Raw genomic sequence first — 18683 nt, 5'->3', positions numbered from 1 at the left:
GAGTTCAACTATGATATATACAATCAAACTGGATGTAAAAACATACCTGTATGCAGAAAAATAACAGTGAACTTAAATCTTACCTTCATGACAACAGGTTTCTCAAAATTATAAACAGAATGGGCCTTCCTTTGAACAAACTTCTGAAACTCTGGACAGAAAGCAATAACAACATTAACACCCTCAAATAAGCAGTGAGGTAGAGTCAGAAAGAAACCAAAGTCTCATCTCACCATTATAGACCATTTGAAAGTTAAAGGGCTCCTCTTCATAGATGTCATTTAAATGTTTCATTGCTATTATAAGACAGATTTCCAAGACTGACAGACCTATAGTAAAAGGAAAACGAATTATGAGTTGTATGTTAACTTACTGATCCATAAGATTGAAGTAACTGTCCTCCAAATAGAATAATAAAGTGAAAGACCATGGTTTTGAGGGGTGGCAGGAGATCAAGGCCTCCCCCAGGTTCAAACGTGTTTCAGTCACTATTACTTATACAGTCCTAAGCAAACTGCTCCACCTTCCTGGGCTTAGCTTTCATATAAGCAAACTAAGAATCTTCTTAAGCTTAGAGAGATGTTATAAGGATTAGAGAGAATACTATCAAGCACTTATCACATGGCCCATAATAAACATAAACTGACACTGCAATTGTGTATTTATTTATTAAAATTTTATTTATTTGAGGGGCGGAGAGGTGCAGACCCCCCACTGAGCAGGGAGCCTGACCCAGGGCTCGATCCCAGGACCCTGAGATCATGACCTGAGCCAAAAGCAGACGTTTAGACTGAGCCACCCAGGCGCCCCTGCAATTATGTACTTTAAATCACGTAGGGTCCTTGATTATTCAGAGAAACCCTAAACACCTGGAAATTGTATCTTTTTTTTTTTTTCTGGAGAGAAGAAAATTCATTAAATTCTTAAAAGGGATAGTGAACCTTCAGTGCCAAGGCTCTTTAGTAGCACTTGATGCAATGTGAATGCCTGCAATATAAGTCTTAGCTGGATTTCCAATGTAGCAAGGGAGGGAGAGCATCGAGATTCTTTCACTTTAAATGGGAGTGATAATACCTTTTGCAGGGCTTAGTTAAAGGATGTATGGATATAAAAGTATTTTGTGTTATACCCAATGTTAAGTATAATTTTGAAAGAATTCCATTATATTAACTTAAACTTATAAAAAACTAATTAAGCAGGCTTCTCACCATGTACAATATTTGCTTTAGAGTCCATGCTACACAACTGGTTTGCCTCCATCACATCTGCTGCAGTCATAAATGGGTGTGATGTTGTTACACGATTTAAAGCAAGCATCTAGGGAAATGTGGATTAGAAAAACATTTACATGTTTACTTAGGCATTCTGGAGATATTACTGAACAAAATTTCTTCATTTGGAGTCTATTCTTATGGAAGAGTTAATATTAATACTTGGGAAAGGTATTCTGATACTTGGCTCTATTAAAATATAGTATTTCAATACATATGCTATGTAACTCTATAAATGTAAAGCATAAAAAAAAAAGTTCTTGCTGTTCTCTCTACCTCTTCCCACTTGCATATCTTATTTTCAATTTCTCAAAAGAAAAACACTTAAAAAGGAGTAGAGCAAGAAGAGATCCAAAATAGGTAAGAATGCTATTCAAAAGTTATTTTGATTTCATGGGAAAATGGAGTAGGGAAGTACCTGAGCTCACTTCCTCCCATGGACACAAGATTGAAACTACATATAAAGCAACTCTGAGAACGCTCTGAAAACCAGCAGCTGAGGAGTGTGTGTGTGTGTGTGTGTGTGTGTGTTTGCTCGTGCACGAACGCACAGCTGGAATATATTTTAAAAAGCTACACTGAGAAGGGTAAAAAGAGCCAGAGATGTGTGGCTGGGGTAGGAACCAAACACCCAGTGCAGCGACCCGCAGCAGGAGGTGTGGCAGTTCTTCCTGAGGAGTGAGGGGTTCACACCCTACATTGGGAACCCTCTGCCTTGGGTATCTGCACCAGGAAGACGAGCCCCCATAATGTCTGGTTTTGAAAATCAGTGGGGCTTAAATCTGGGAGAGCCAGAGGGACTACAGGAAATGGAGACTCCATTCTTATGGGCCCACACAAAATTTCAATTGTTCAGGGCGCCTGGGTGGCTCAGTTGGTTAAGCGACTGCCTTCAGCTCAGGTCATGATCCTGGAGTCCCGGGATCGAGTCCCACATCGGGCTCCCTGCTCAGCGGGGAATCTGTTTCTCCCTCTGACCCTCCCCCCTCTCATGCTCTCTCTTTCTCATTCTCTCTCTCAAATAAATAAATAAAATCTTTAAAAAAAAAAATTTCAATTGCTCAGAGGCTTAAGTTTCAAAAACACCTGGGCCATACATAAAGTATACTAATTTAAGGTATACATAGTGCTGGAGGGACAGGGATCTGTAGGAGCTTTCTTTGGGAATGGAAGCACTGGCAGCAATATTCTCGTTTTCCTTCAGCCAACCTAGTTAGATGCTTGGAAGAGCCAGTTGTGACACTATCCATCTACCTTGTTAGCACCACTATCCACACCAGGGGCATTCCCCTGTGGAACTGCACCATACGAATCACCCACCTGGTAGGTACCCCTTCCAAGTAAGTCCTACCCAAGGAAAGGGGGGCCAACCCCACCCACCAGCAAGCACACAAGAGTCATGGTGGGATCCCACAATGAGCCAGAGGGACTGCCCCACCCACCTGCCCTCAGTGGCTGCAGCTGGGCTTCTCAGCCACCTGGGCTGGGCCAGCTCCACATACTGGTGTGTCTGCAGTAGTTGTGGTGAGGCATTGCCACCATTTGGGCCAGGAACCAGCCCCGACAAGTGTAACTTCAGCAGTAGTGGCCCAGTGACAAAAGAGAGGTGCAAGCAGCCCACATGAAACAGCCCTGAAGCTCCAGGTTCTAGTGACCTGAAAGACTGTACTTCTGGGCTCCAGAGGATGCCCTCTATATAAAGCCGCTACTTTCAAGACCGGGAGACGGAGCTACCTAATATAAACAAACACAGAGTCAGACAAAATAAGGAGACAGAAGAGTATGTTCCAAATGAAAAAAGACAAAACTTCAGAAAAAGAACTAAACAATGGAGTTATTTAAACAATCTGTCTGATAAAGATGTCAAAATAACTGTCATAAAGATAATCATCAAATCACCACTTCGGAGACGTGTGGATGAACTTAGTGAGAACTTCAAAAAAGAGACAAGAAATAGAAAAAAGAATCAATCACAGCTGAAGAATACAATAACTGAAATGAACAACAGATTAAAAGATGCAGAAGAATGATCAGCAATCTGGAAGACAAGGTAATGGAAAGGACCCAAGCTGTATAGCAAATAGGAAAAAGAATTTTAAAAAATGAGGATATGTTAAGGGACCACTAGGACAACATCAAGCATACTGACATTCACATTATATAAGGGGTCCCAGAAGAAGAAGAAAGAGAGTAAGGGGCAGGAAACTTATTTGAAGAAATGATAGCTGAAAATTTCCCTAACCTGGGGAAGGAAACAGACATCGAGGTCCAAGAAAGGAAGTACAGAAAACCCCAAAGAAGATGAATCCAAAGAGGTCTACAACAAGACAGAATATTCAAAGTGCTGAAAGGAAAAAACCTACAACCAAGAATATTCTACAAAGCAAAATTATCATTCAGAATTGAAGGAGAGAGAAAAAGTTTCTAAGATAAAGGAATTCATTACCACTGAACCAGCCTTACAAGAAATGTTAAAAGAACTCTTTAAGCAAAAAAGAAAAGGCCCTAAGAGGAAATTTAAAAATTATGAAAGAAACAGTTTCACCGGTAAAAGCAAACATATAGTAAAGGGAGGAGAGCAATCAATTATAAAGCTTGTAGGAAGATTAAAGAGTAATAAAATCAACTGTATCTATGATTAGTTAAGGCATATACTAAATAAAAATATGTAAAACATGCAATCTAATACATAAAATGTGAGAGTGGGAGGAGAGTAAACATTAGTGCTTTTAAAATGCTTTTTTTGTTTGTTTCTTATGTAGGATCCATACCTAGCATGGGGTCTGAAGTCACAACCCAGAGACTGAGACCTGAGACAAGATCAAGAGTTGGACCCTGGACTGAGCCACCCAGGCACCCCTAAAATGCTTTTGAATTTAAGCAACTACCAACTTAAAATAGACTGCTAACATACAGTGTTATATATATAAACCTCACGGTAATCACAAACCAACAACTTAAAATAGATACACAAAAAATAAAGAGAAAGGAATCCAAACATAATACTAAATAAAGTCACAAGGGAAGAGAGCAAGAGAAGAAAGGAACAGAAAAGAACTATAAAAACAACCAGAAAACAATGAAAGTGCAGTAAGTACATACCTAACAAAAACCACTTTTAATGTCAATGGACTAAGTGCTCCAATCAAAAGGCATAGGGTTACTGAAAAGATTAAAAAAACAAGACCCATCTATATGCTGCCTACACAAGACTCACTTCAGACCTAAGTATATATACACACTGAAAGTGAAGGGATGGAAAAAGATATTCCATGCAAATGGGGGAGGCGCGGGGAAGGCCAGGGTAGCAATGTATATAGACAAAACACACCTTAAAAAAGACAAGGACTGAGGGTTCTAGAGGGGAGGGGGCTGGGGGGGATGGGTTAGCCTGGTGATGGGTATTAAAGAGGGCATGTATTGAATGGGGCACTGGGTGTTATATGCAAACAATGAATCATGGAACACTACATCAAAAACTAATGATGTAATGTGTGGTGATTAACATAACATAATAAAATTTAAAAAAATGAAAAGAAAAAAAAAGACAAGGACTGTGATAAGACACAAGAAGATCATACAATGATAAGGGGATCAATCCAATAAGAGAATATAACAACTGTAAATATAATCCACCCAACACAGAAGCACCTAAATATATAAAGCAAATATTAACAGACACAAAGGGAGAAATTGACCGTAATACCATAATTTTATAATTATAATTACATGTTATAATTTAACAACTCTTACATCAATGGACAGATCATCCAGTCAGAAAATCAATAAGGAAACACTGGCCTTAACAGACTAGCCAAATGGATTCAGCAGATATATACAGATCATTCCATCCAAAAACAGCACCAAACACATTCTTGTCAAGTGTATGTGGAACATTCTCCAGGACAGGTTACATGTTACGCCAGAAAACAAGTCTCAATAAATTTAGTAAGATTGAAATTGTATCAAGCATCTTTTTTGAGCACAATAGTATGAAACAGGAAATTATTCACAAGAAAAGAAAACTGGAAAAAAACCCAAACACATGGAGACTAAACAACATAATGAGTCAACAAAGAAATCAAAGAGATAATAGAAAACTACATGGAGGCAAATGAGAATGTTAATACAGTGTTCCAAAATCTCTGGGATAGAGCAAAAGCAGTTTGAAGAGGGAAGTTTATAGTAATACAGGCTTACCTCAAGACACAAGAAAAATCTCAAGGTAAGAATCTAATGTTACATTCAGAAGAACTAGAAAAAGAAGAACAAAGCCTAAAGCCAGTACAAGGGAGGAAGTAGTAAAGATCAGAGTGAAAACAAATGAAAGAGAGATTTAAAAAAAAAAACAAAATCAGAAAAAACATCAGTGAAACTAAGAGCTGATTGTTTGAAAGGATAAACAAACCTGACAAACCTTTAGACAGATTCATCAAGATAAAAACAGGACTCAAAATCAGAAATAAAAGAGAAGTTACAACTGACACAACAGAAATACAAAGGATTATAAGATATAAGAGACTACTATGAAAATTTATATACCAACAAATTGGACAACCTAGAAGAAATGGATAAATTCCTAGAAATATACAATCTTCCAAAACTGAATCAGGAAGAAACAGAAAATCCGGATACTAGTAACAAAATTAAAACAATAACTTAAAAACTCCCACAGGGTGCCTGGGTGGTGTAGTGGATTAAGCGTCTGTCCTACTCTTGGTTTCCACTCCGGTTGTGATCTTAAGGTCCTGAGATCAAGCCCCGTGTCATGCTCCCCACCCACACGGAGTCCACTTGAGATCCTCTCTCCCTCTGCCCCTCCCATTCGTGCTTGGTACCCTCTCTCTCTCAAACAAATAAATCTTTAAAAAATAATAAAAATAAAAACTCCCAAGAAATAAAATTCTAGAACCAGATGGCTTCACAGGTGAATTCTCCCAAACATTCAAAGAGTTAATACCTATACTTCTCAAACAATTCCAAAAAACTGAAGAGGAAGGAATGGCTACGAGGCCAGCATTAGCCTGATACCAAAACCACTACAAAAACAGAAAATTACAGGCCAATATTCCCAATCAAACTGAATACAATACATTAAAAGGATCATTCATCATGATCAAGCAGGATTTATTCCAGGGATGCAACGATGGTTCAAGATCCACAAATCAATCAATATGATGCACCACATTAACAAATTGAAGCATAAAAATCATATAATCATCACAACAGATGCAGAAAAGCTTGGCAAAATTCAATATCCACTCATGATAAAAGCACTTAACAAAGTTATATAGAGGGAACATACCTCAACACAATAAAGGCCATCCATACATGAAAACCCACAGCCAACATCATAAAAGCTGAAAACTTTTCCTTAAAGATCAGGAACAAGACAAGGATGCTGACTCTCACAGTTTTAATCAGCATGCTACTGGAAGTCCTAACTGCAGCAATCAGACAAGAAATAAAAGGCACCCAAAGTGGTTAAGGAGAGGTAAAACTGTCACTATTTGCAGATGACATAATATTAGGATAGGAAATCCTAAAGACGTCACCAAAAAATCATTAGAACTAACAAATACTTCAGGTAAAGTTGCAGGACACAAAGTTAATACATAGAAACCTGCTGTGTATATTAATAAACTAGCAGAAAGAGAAATTAAGAAAACAATCCTATTTACAACTGCATCAAAAAGAATAAAATCCCTAGAAATAAATTTAACCAACCAATGAGGTGAAAAACCTTTCTTCTAAAACCTATTAAAACACTGATTAAAGAAATTGAGGGTGACACAAATAAATGGAAAAATATACCATGCTTATGGACTGGAAGAACTAACATTGTTTATGTCTGTTCTACCCACGTAATCTATAAATTAAATGCAGCATTTTCCACAGAACTAGAACAAATAATCCTAAAATTTGTATGAAACCACAAAGGACCCTGGAAAAGCCAAAGTGATCTTCAGAAAGAAGAACGAAGCTGGTAGTAGCACATTCCCAGATTATCTATACTACAAAGCTATAGCAATCAAAACAGTATGTTATGGCATGGAAATAGACACATAGATCAATGGAATAGAAGAGTAAAACCAAAAATAAAGCCACACATTTATGGTCAATTAATCTATGACAAAAAGGGCAAGAATATATAATGGGGAAAAGATGGTCTTCAATAAATGGTGTTGGGAAAACTGGACAGCTATATGCTGAAGAATGACACTGGACCACTTTCTTATACCATATATAAAAACAAACCCCAAATGGATTAAAGACCTAAATTAAGGCCTGAAACCATAAAACTCTTTAAGCAAAAACAAAACACTGGTCAGTAAACTCTTGGATATCTGTCTCAGCAATATTTTTTTGTAACTGTCTCTACACGTGAGGACAACAAAAAATAAACAATTGAGACTACAAATACTAAAATACTTTTGCACGGTAAAGGGAACCATCAACAAAACAAAAAGTCAATCTAATGACTTCTCCCATATTTGCAAATATATCTGATTGAGATTAATATCCAAAATATATAAAGAACTCATAGAACTCATTATCAAAACCTGAAACAGTTGGATTAAAAAATGGGCAAGGAGCTGAACGGGCACTTCCAAAGACATACAGATGGCCAAGAGACACATGAAAAAATGTTCAACCTCACTCATCATCAGGGTAAGGCAAATCAAAATCATAATTAGATTACCTCACACCTGTCAGAATGGCTAGTATTAAAAAAGGTAAACACAACAAGTGTTACGAGGATGTGGAGAAAAAGAAACCCTCCTGCTGTTTTGGGAATATAAATTGGTACAGCCAGTATGGAAAATAGTAGGGAGATTACTCAAAAAGCTAAAAATGGAACTACTGTACAACCCAGCAATTCCATTTCTGGGTATTTACTCGTGGAAAACAAAAACACTAACTCGAAAAGATTATTTGTACCTTTATGTTCATTACAGCATAAAATTTACAACAGCCAAGATATGGAAGCAATCTACTTGTCCATCAACAGGTGAATGGATAAAGAAGATAATACACACATACATACACAATGGAGTATTACTCAGACATAAAAAAAAGAAAATCTTTCCATCCATGACAACATGGATGGACCGAGAGGGTATCATGCTAAGTGAAATAAGTCTGACAGAAAATGACAAATACCATATGATTTTACTTACATGTGGAATCTAAAAATAAAACAAAAACAGATTTGTAAACACAGAGAACAAACTCATGGTTGCCAGAGGGGAGAGGGGTAAAGAGATGGGTGAAATAGGTGAAAGGGATCAAGAAATACAAACTTCGAGTTTTAAAATAAGTCAGTCTCAGGGATGTAAAGTATAGCAGAGAGAATATAGTCAATTACACTGAAATAACTTTGTAAGGTGACATAGGGTGACTATACTTACCGTGGTGATCATTTTGTAATGTATAAAAATGTCAAGTCACTATGCCGGTATGACTGAAACTAACATATATTGTGTGTCAACTGTACTTCAATTAATAAAACAAAAACACTATTATTCAAAGCCCTAGACCAAACCAAAAAGGCAGACCTGTGACTTGTATAAGCTTTTTTACTAATTGTTACTGAACAATTAACCAGTTCAGGTTAGTGTTAAGTGATAGAAGTTACCTACTTTATATTCAACTGTACATAATAGAAAAAAATTAAAAACCAAATTATACCTCATGTAGCTAGTTGCCTTTCCAACCATTTGAAGATTTCTTTAAGTGTAATTTTCGTAACACTTAAATTTAGTCATTAAATAGGGTAAGCAGAGTTAGCAGATGAAAATGTATGATATTTGGTTAAATTTGAATTCCAGCTAAAAAATGAGTAATTTCTTAGGTGTAATTAAGTACCATGTAAAATTGAAGAAATATTTATACTAAGTATAAATCTCCCAGGCAAACCAGGGCCCAGGGTCCTGAGTTGAACAGAAGAGTTTGGAAATCCTTTTCCTTCATTCCCCTACTGGGAGAGACCTGATACACAGTAACTCCTTCTCTTACTCTTTCCTTTTACTGTAAAATGCTTCTTACATAAAAAGGCAAGATAATACTGTACTGGATATCTACAACTACTTCCTCAGCTTACAAAATATAATCTTATAGGATCTATTTCTTCCCCTAGTTGGATTCTCTACTCTTCTTCATACAAAAAGCCATGTTGTTACACTTCTACTACGTATGTATATATTCCTAGACAACAGAGAGTAATTTCCAAATTTTATATAAATACCATATTGTACTTCTACAACTCTCTCTTCACTGAACATGTATTCTGAGAATTTATCATATTGAGGTATCACTTCTAGTTCATTCATTTTTTCTATTGTATTATATTCCTTTATGTATACTCACAACTTAATTATTCTTTCCCTTATTGATCGATATCTGTCATTTCCCTTTTTTGGCAATTATAAACAAGGCTGCTGCAAATAATCTTGTACATGTCTTCTTGTGCATCTGAGTTTCTCTAGAAATCTAATTTGCCACAGTACCTAGACATATTTACACTACTAGCAGCCATAAATTTTAATAGTCGCAGACATTTACTATACCATTAGACATAAACTTACCATTAGAAATAAACAAATTTCTATATACTAACAATGAGCATGTTGAAAACATAATTAAAAACAAGATATCATTTAAATATGGTATTTACAAAATATCAGTTCCAAAGAAAATTAAATACTTAGATATACACTTTAAACATACACAAAATCTGTGTGGTAAAAATTATAAAATGATGATTAAACAAATCAAAGAAAAACTAAATAAAAGGAGAAATGTACCTTATTCCAGATTGGAAGATTTGATGTAGTAATCATGGTAATTCTCCCAAAATTTATCTGTAAGTTTAATCAATTCCCATCAAAATACAATTACCTGGTGAAATAAAATGAGTGTAAAAATAAAATGAATACAAACCAATAGCATGTGTAATGACCGCAGGTTTTTGCTGACATTGAAATGCTTTTGTAGTACTTCTCGCACACTTCTATCTTCTGTGAGACACTAGAGAAAAAAAAAAAAATCAAAACAGATAAGGAACAAGGCAGTTTAAAAACTACAATGTGCCTCACTATTGGTGTACCTCATTAACTCTGATATTCATTCATTATTAAATAGGTGTTGGTTTTATTTTGTAGAATACAAAAATCAAAATGAAATTTCCAGTCTATTAATTTTCTTCTTATCCCTTTATGTTAATTAAAATACACAAAAACAAAACATAATACCTGCTACCCCAAACTTACTGATCTAAAAAGGGAAACTATACAGTCATACCAGTGGGATGATCAAAACTCAGCACAAAACATAAGAGAGAATAAGAGTTACTATATCGGGGAACACAAGGTAAAGCAATACAAAGAATGCTTAAACTATATGAGTCAATAAGGTAAAAAGAAAGAGTATTCCAGTTATAGGGAACAGCAGGAGCAATGAAGGAAGATCGTGGCATACTGACAGAAAATGAGTAGTCATGTAACCCTGAGTTTCAGTTATTGGCAAAGCGATTTCATGGAAGGACAAGGACAGAAAAACCTAATTGTGGGCCATTGCAATTGTCCATATAAGAGACAAAAAGGGTCTGAATTAATAGTGTGAATAGAGAATTAAGACATTTATAGGAGACATGGTCTGATGGAGAGTCAAATGGTGATGTGTGGAGAAGCAAGGGCTTGAGAGAGGGAAGAAAAAAATCAGAAATGATATTTTGGGGACAGAACATCCCAGGATGAATGAAGAGTGAAATGTGGTCAAGAAGTGAAACTTGGTTATCAATATTTAAGAACTAAATGGAAAAAGAGCAAAGAGACTGAGAAAGATACTGAAGACTGGAAAATAATCCAAGAGAGAGCAATTAAACCAAGGGAAGAAAACTTTAAGAAGGAAGTAGTGATCAACAATGTAAATTACTTAGTATAATTAAACTAAAATATATTTTGAGAAGAAACTAATCACTTTGGAAATGTGGATATCAATAAGGTCCTTTGAAAAAGCAATTGTGATTGTAGTGAATTAGAATTAATGAAAAGTAAGGTACATTTGGCATTAAAGAAAAAATTTGATGTAAGGAGAGTAAACTCACAGCTGGCAGAGCCAAAAACAGCCTGGGCAAGATTGACATAAATTTTCAAAAATCATCTGTAAGGAATAAGGATTCTTTTTTTAAAACAAACAAAAAACCCAGGAAACCTTATTTTCTAGAGGTAAAACTGTTATATCTCATACCTCTACTGTAAGTAGATCCAGATTCAAGAATAAGTTCAGTATAATGGAATAAAGTTTTATGCTCTCAATAAATACATTTTCCTAGTTATAGTCCCTATTCCCTTGTCATTCTTTTCAGTATTCTCTTTGACTGTAACAATTTGCTTGCTGTTACTATTGAGAGTACACAAAATGAACACAAAATAATAAAGCAAAGTAATACACATAAAAAACTTCTGGGAATTAACTGTAGTCCTGTTAAAACTAAAACTATAAAAAAAAAATCACCTGGAACAAAAATATTGATAAAAGAAATTTTCTCCCTAAGAATTCAATTATTTTTAAGAACAGTTAGTTAATTGCTTTTCTTCTACACGATGCTTCAAAGGGCTAACCTATACTCTCTGTCTTTTTTCTTGTATTTTTAGAGGTCTGAATCCAACTCCCCGTATTTCTGAAAGCTATCACCTTCTTGCTTCCATAATTACTTAATGTGCTTTAAAAAGAAGTCTAGAAGATCTGTATGTGAGCCATTAAAAAAAATCTCTTGGGCGCCTGGGTGGCTCAGTTGGTTAAGCAACTGCCTTCGGCTCAGGTCATGATCCTGGAGTCCCGGGATCAAGTCCCGCATCGGGCTCCCTGCTCAGCGGGGGGTCTGCTTCTCCCTCTGACCCTCCCCCCTCTCATGTACTCTCTCTCATTCTCGCTCTCTCAAATAAATAAATAAAAATCTCTAACAAAAAAAAAATCTCTTAATACACTTTCACCTTGATTCCAACACTATAAACTACTTGGAGATATAAGGCTATTATAAAAAAAACCCACAACTCTTTGGATGTCTATTATATTTAACTATGATAGTCATTGAAGATATTAGATCTTGGGTTTTGAAACACTAATGAATTTCTTATTTCTCTGTATTGAAAGCTCCCTTATAGTTGGCTCAGGAAATGATGCAAGGGAAATAAAGACACAGAATCACTGACTGACATCACCCCTTATAGGAACATGGGGAAATTCCCAGAAACAATGCAGACCTCCCCTGTTATTCAAGGAAGCTGAAACATTAACTTTTCACTGATGAACACATGAGTAGCAGCTGCAGAAACAAGTTCTTATTGTACTAATTGTACAGTTTGCTTGGCTGGTGCCCTCTTCACAGGCAGATTCTAAGCAGAATGTAACAGAGTTTCACTGGTACCTCAGAACTCATGATGCTCCAGGGATAACTTAGTGGCAGCAGTATATGTACTAAATCTCCTAGTCAGTTCCTGCTCAATCTTCTCACCTTCTGTTAACTAAAGGGAAGGTTATGACAGTAGATAAATGTTCCTTGAACTTAGCTATAGTACTTTGGGAGAATTTCCTTTGAGGAGAATTAGTTATGATCCTTTAAAATGCTCTTTCATTCAGGGATTTCTCCTTATACTGCCATGCTGGGATGGTGTTTACTCTGCTTAACTTACTTGACTTATTTGAGGTATGGCTAAAACATTCAAGTTAGACAGGATGTCCAGGTTCAACCATATCCTGAAGATACTTCTTGGATGAGATTCCATAGGCGACCTGTTATCTATACCATTGTTTTTTGTTTGTTGTTTTTTTAAACCTGGGATCAGAAAAACTTGCTGGGTAGTCAGTACTGAGAGAAAGGATAGCTCCCTCAAAGCAACCCCCACTTTCCTGGGCAAGGCTTCTGGCCATGGTGCTGACATATATTCCAAGTGAAGCACATCCATTAGCATACCAAAGGGAAGTGGCAAATGAGGATGATGATACAGGGAACAAAATACTAGAACTAAGACACAAACTCCAGTGGTATTACTTCTACATTATAAAAGAACTGCAATATTGTAAAACAAAGAAAGAAACAAACAAAAAACCCCAAAAAACAAAAGGATAGTGCTCACATTCATTTCTACCATCTGCCCCTAAATTCAGTGATACAGGATCAGCAAAAAAGGACCAAAAACCTAAGGGCTAGCCACCCTCCTGCTGAATGGTTACCATTTTCCAAGTCATCCAGAATTATGCTTCACCAGTTATCCCTTTCATCTAACTCCTTTATATACCCACTTGGTTGCAGAGAATGCAATATTCTGTGAAGGACAGAAAGATTGGTACCAGCACTGTATAACCTGGGCTATGTAGTCATCTTAGGAAAAGAAAGGGAGCAGGGACAGAAATAAAGAGTCCTGGCAAAGCAAAGACATTTAAATACTATGAAAGACTGAACTTGGATCTCTAAAGAAGTCAGAAAAAAATACTGTTGTAACAAGATAATCACTTCAGGAACTGAAGAAGGTAAAAGTCTGTAAAGCACTGAAAAGTGGATTCAGAGGCCAAAGATGCAGAGCTTGTTCCACTCCAGACCTAGGTAAGGAAAGGGACAATGTGGGGGTACCAAATATAAAGGTTTCTTAAAGAACAGAATCTTATAATAAGATGGAGTATCAAAAAAACTTCCCTGGGCTAACAAATATCTGAGTCCCAGACAGGATTAATCTGGGGAGAAGGGGAAAAGGAAAAACCCACACCTAATTGTATCACAGCACAATCTCTGAATTTTAAGGATAACCATTTTTCCATTCAATTCTGTATAGTTACACTACAAAATAATACAAAACTGTCAATCAGAACAATATGCAAAGTTTGAACTCTCTTTGTAAAAACAACTTCAGTATATATATGTTTGAAACGCTATAAATCAAATAATTACTCTGTAGTGTAGTATAAGGAAGTAGAATGGGAATGGATATAAGGGAAACTTGTACGTTTTACCATGTATTCTTATACACTGATTAAATTTTGATCAGTGAACTTTCAGTAATCTCTACACTCAATGTGAGGCTTGAAACCACAATGCCAAGATCAAGAGTTGCATGCTCTTCCGACTAAGCCAGCCAGGTGTTCCCTTGTTCAGTGAACTTTTAATTTAAAAAAATGAAAAGTGACAAAATTAGTAATGCTTAGATGAGCAGACTATATTTTATAATCAAAACGAATCAAGTTTTAGTTATGCAAGATGAGTAAATTTTGGAGTATAACAACAGTAAAAATGTGACTATGGTTAACAATACAGTATTGTACACTTGAAATTTGCTCAGAAGACAGCTCATAAGTATTCTCACCTCTTCCCACAAAAGAAAAAAAGAAAAACAAGAGATCTCACCTCTTCCCACAAAAGAAAAAAGAAAAACAAGAAAGAAAACGGTAACTACTGAGGTGATGGATGAGTTGAATAGCTTCATTGTGGTATTTCATGATATACATGTATATCAAAACATCAAGTTGTACCCTGAAACATATATAACTTTTGTCAATTATACCTCAACAAAGCTGGGAAAAAATAAAAAATTGTTTAAGAACAAAATAAATGCAAAGTTCTCACTTTTAATTTGGTATTGATATTTAAGATTAAAATCATGACTGCTTTTCAAATCAGTATTTGTATATCCTTTGGGTAAATACCTACTAGTACAGTTGCTGGATCGTAGGGTAGTTCTATTTTTAACTTTGTGAGTAACCTCCTTACTGTTTTCCACAGTGGCTGTACCAGTTTCAATTCCCAGCAATAGTGTAGGAGGGTTCCCCTTTCTCCACATCCTCACCAACATCTGTTGTTTCCTGTGTTAATTTTAGCCATTCTGACAGGTGTGATGTGATATCTCATTGTAGTTGTGATTTGTATTTCCCTGATAAGTGATGTTGAGCATCTTTTCATGTGTCCATTAGCCATCTGTATATCTTCTTTGGAAAAATGTCTATTCATGTCTTCTGCCCATTTTTTAACTACATTATTTGTTTCTTGGGTGTTGAGTTTGATAAGTTCTTAATATATTTTGGATACTAACCCTTTATCAGATATGTCATTTGCAAATATCTTCTTCTATTCTGAAGGTTGCCTTTTAGTTTTCTTGACTGTTCCCCTTGCTGTGCAGAAGTTTTATTTTAACAAATTTTTTTCTTTTAAGATTTTATTTATTTATTTGAGAGAGAGAATGAGATAGAGAGCATGAGAGGGGGGAGGGTCAGAGGGAGAAGGAGACTCCCTGCTGAGCAGGGAGCCTGATGCAGGACTCGATCCTGGTACTCCAGGATCATGACCTGGGCCGAAGGCAGTCGCTTAACCAACTGAGCCACCCAGGCACCTGAAGCTTTTTATCTTGATGAAGTCCCAATAGTTCATTTCTGCTTTTGTTTCCCTTGCCTCAGGAGATTTATCTAGTAAGAAGTTGCTATGGCCAAGGTCAAAGAGGTTGCTGCCCATGTTCTCCTCTAGGATTCTGATGATTTCCTGTCTCACAGGTCTTTTATCCATTTTTTGAATTCATTATTAACATAAGCCAAATAACGGAAAGAGCCCAAATGTCCATCAATAGATAAATGGATAAAGAAGTCATGGTATGTATATACAACAGAATATTAATTAGCCATAAAAAAGAATGAAATACTGCCATTTGCAACGACGTGGATGGAACTAGAGAGTATTATGCTAAGCGAAATAAGGCAGTCAGAGAAAGACAAATACCATACTATTTCACTAAGTGAAATTTAAATGAAACAGATGAACATGGGGTAAAAAAAGAGAGGCAAACCAGGAAAGACTCTTTTTTTTTTTAAGATTTTATTTATTTGAGAAAGAGAGAGAGTGAGTGGGAGGGAGGGAGGAGAGGCAGAGAGAATATGAAACAGACTCTGTGCTGAGCACAGAACCTGATGCAGGAATCGATCTCATGACTGCAAGATTATGACCTACGCCAAAACCAAGTTGGACACTTAACCAACTGAGGCACCCAGGTGCCTCCAGACTCTTAACTATAGAGAACAAACTGAGGGTTGCTGGAGGGGAGGTAGGAAGGGGTTGAGTTAAATGGGTGGTGGATATTAAGGAAGGCACTTGTGATGAGCACCGTGAGTTGTATGTTAGTGATAAACTGCTGGATACGACACCTAAAATTAATATTACATTGTGTATTAACCAACTAGAATTTAAATAAAAACTTGAAACTACAAAAAAAATTAATAATTACTGCTTTGACATAAAACAATATTCTTAGAGCCAGTGAATACAGACTTTGCAACTTTAATTATCCAAAGATCTAATCATCCTCATCAGTATTTAATATCATAGACCAGTTTTTCCCAATTCTTTCAAAACCAAGGACTCTAAATTATTTTCTACTTTCAGAAGACCCATATTTCTGAAAGATTCTACCATGTGGGATTTATTCAACAACACTGTTTTTCAATTGTGCTATTAAACACACTCCCACACATATACTCTCTCCCTTCTCCCTGCCAACTGAAAATTCTTGACAGCATAAGATAAACTGATGCTAGTATGTTGAGTTGGTATGACAATAGCCTATATATGTTAGGCTATTCAATTTAAGCATAGATAAATTTACAGAGTCCACAAGGTTTTAGTAAACCTTTAAATCAACATGCGAGTGTGCCGGGGTGGAAGACCCTGAGGGCTCCAGAGACTACAAGATGAGATTCACCAATTTAGACATACAACCAGAGGTGCCAAACCTAGTTTGACTTAAAAGACCCAATGAGATAAAAGCTGAAATTGTAGGAGAATTAGAGGGGGAAAAAATCCATACTGGATTGTTAGGTACGAACCACCAAGCTAAAATATTGCTAAACTTGTAAATAATGAAAATAATATTTTTATAATATTCTAAATATTAACAGAATAACCTAAAATATAAGCCAGATTGAAACAGAACAAAAATCTCATTAAAGTTCTTTTGAGAGAAAAAATTTAGGATATGACATTTCAAATGTCTTTTAAAAGAAAATAACACAAAAAAGTGTGTAATTCGTATTAATGCAGTTTTATGCTATAATAACACTAGAATCTTTGTGCTAATTTACAAATTTGTTTAAATTTGTAGGTTTTTATAAGCTTTCAGTGGTATAGCAAGGCACAAAAATTATTTAAAGATTATTGCCTCCGTTCCAAGTTACCTGAACATTCTCATTCCACTTCTCAGTGAAGATCTTGTCTGGAAATTCTGCAGGTAGAGATAATTGTTCTTTAAATATTTTAAGATACTGTGGAAAACCAAATGAATTCATTAAATGTATCTGCCGGTGAGAAAATCGTGACTTCACTCTTTTTTCTAAGAGTTCCAAAATATCCTTAAAAACAAACAAAAATCCATATAAGATGCATGTTTAAAAAGAAAAAAACATACCAATATTAGAGGTATACATATCTGAACTATCACTATTAATTAACAATGCTTACCCTATAAAATACAATTAAGCATTTTATGCAAGCCTCCGAAAACTCAAATCATTCCCTTGATATCCTTACAGTTATACAAGCCACTTTTAATAATCCCCTTCTAAGCATGTGTAGGACTGGTGATGTCATGCCTTTTTCCTACTATGCTATTCTCAGTTAATCTTTAACATTCCAAGACCAACAATTGCAAAAAAATTCTATTATTGAATAGTTCTCTGCCACAATAACACCAAGAATTTCAATAAGGAATTTCATACACTGACAAAGAGGAATAAAGATACGTGAAGAATTCAGATTTAAAAAAACAGCAAAATATAGTAAGACTTACTACATTCCTGAAAATTTAAACATCTTCATTGTTTTATGTAACGACGACTCAAGAAGTAGCATATGTAATGGAGAAAAATTCAGTTCACTAAACTACCTATAAATTCAAGCTGAAGCCATGGTGAAATGAAGGAACAAACTATAGGAGAGGAAACTTGCAGGAAAACAGCATGACACTGGTAAGTTAGTCTGTCTTTTGGCTTTTTTACACTGATATTTTAGAAAGTACTTGCATTTGTGCTATTTTTCCTTCAGAAGTTAGGAATCAAGTTGATTGTCATTTTTCTATAAAAGAACTTAAAAAAAAAAAAAGCTGTGGTGAGGACCTAAAATATGGATTTTTAAATCTACCCAGATGATTGTCATAATAGCTAGGTTAAGAAACCAATCATATAGAGGAAAGAATTCAAGTGATCAAAATGGGATCATGGGTAGTCTGGAAAAGAAGACAGGAAAGATTAATAGCTTGGGGTTAGTAGGGAGAAAGTGAATGAAAAACCTGGGATGTTTTTATAGCTCAAAGAAAAATACAGTGCAAGCACAATGAAAAGAGAATGAAGTTATGTTTAGAGACAGCAATATTATAAATTTTC

At 35.7% G+C, this 18683-nt stretch overlaps 1 protein-coding gene across 3 annotated transcripts in view; it reads right to left on the bottom strand.

The window, feature by feature from the left end:
• Positions 1-18683, bottom strand: part of ORC4 (origin recognition complex subunit 4) — a 96250-nt gene that overhangs the window by 5054 nt on the left and 72513 nt on the right. For all 3 annotated transcript variants that reach the window (XM_035008081.1, XM_035008079.1, XM_035008080.1), the window contains exons 9-13: positions 17481-17654; positions 10215-10301; positions 1209-1317; positions 234-329; positions 84-151 (exon numbers count right to left, since the gene is read on the bottom strand). In XM_035008081.1, the coding sequence (XP_034863972.1) occupies positions 84-151; positions 234-329; positions 1209-1317; positions 10215-10301; positions 17481-17654 (534 nt within the window). The remainder of the gene's footprint in view (positions 1-83; positions 152-233; positions 330-1208; positions 1318-10214; positions 10302-17480; positions 17655-18683) is intronic.

The sequence above is a fragment of the Mirounga leonina genome, unplaced genomic scaffold (assembly GCF_011800145.1).
Source record: "Mirounga leonina isolate KUSES-001 unplaced genomic scaffold, KU_Mleo_1.0 Mir_151, whole genome shotgun sequence".
In the NCBI taxonomy this organism is placed as follows: domain Eukaryota; kingdom Metazoa; phylum Chordata; class Mammalia; order Carnivora; family Phocidae; genus Mirounga; species Mirounga leonina.
Note: the sequence above shows the minus strand (reverse complement) of the source record. Positions and strands in the feature narration are given on the sequence as shown.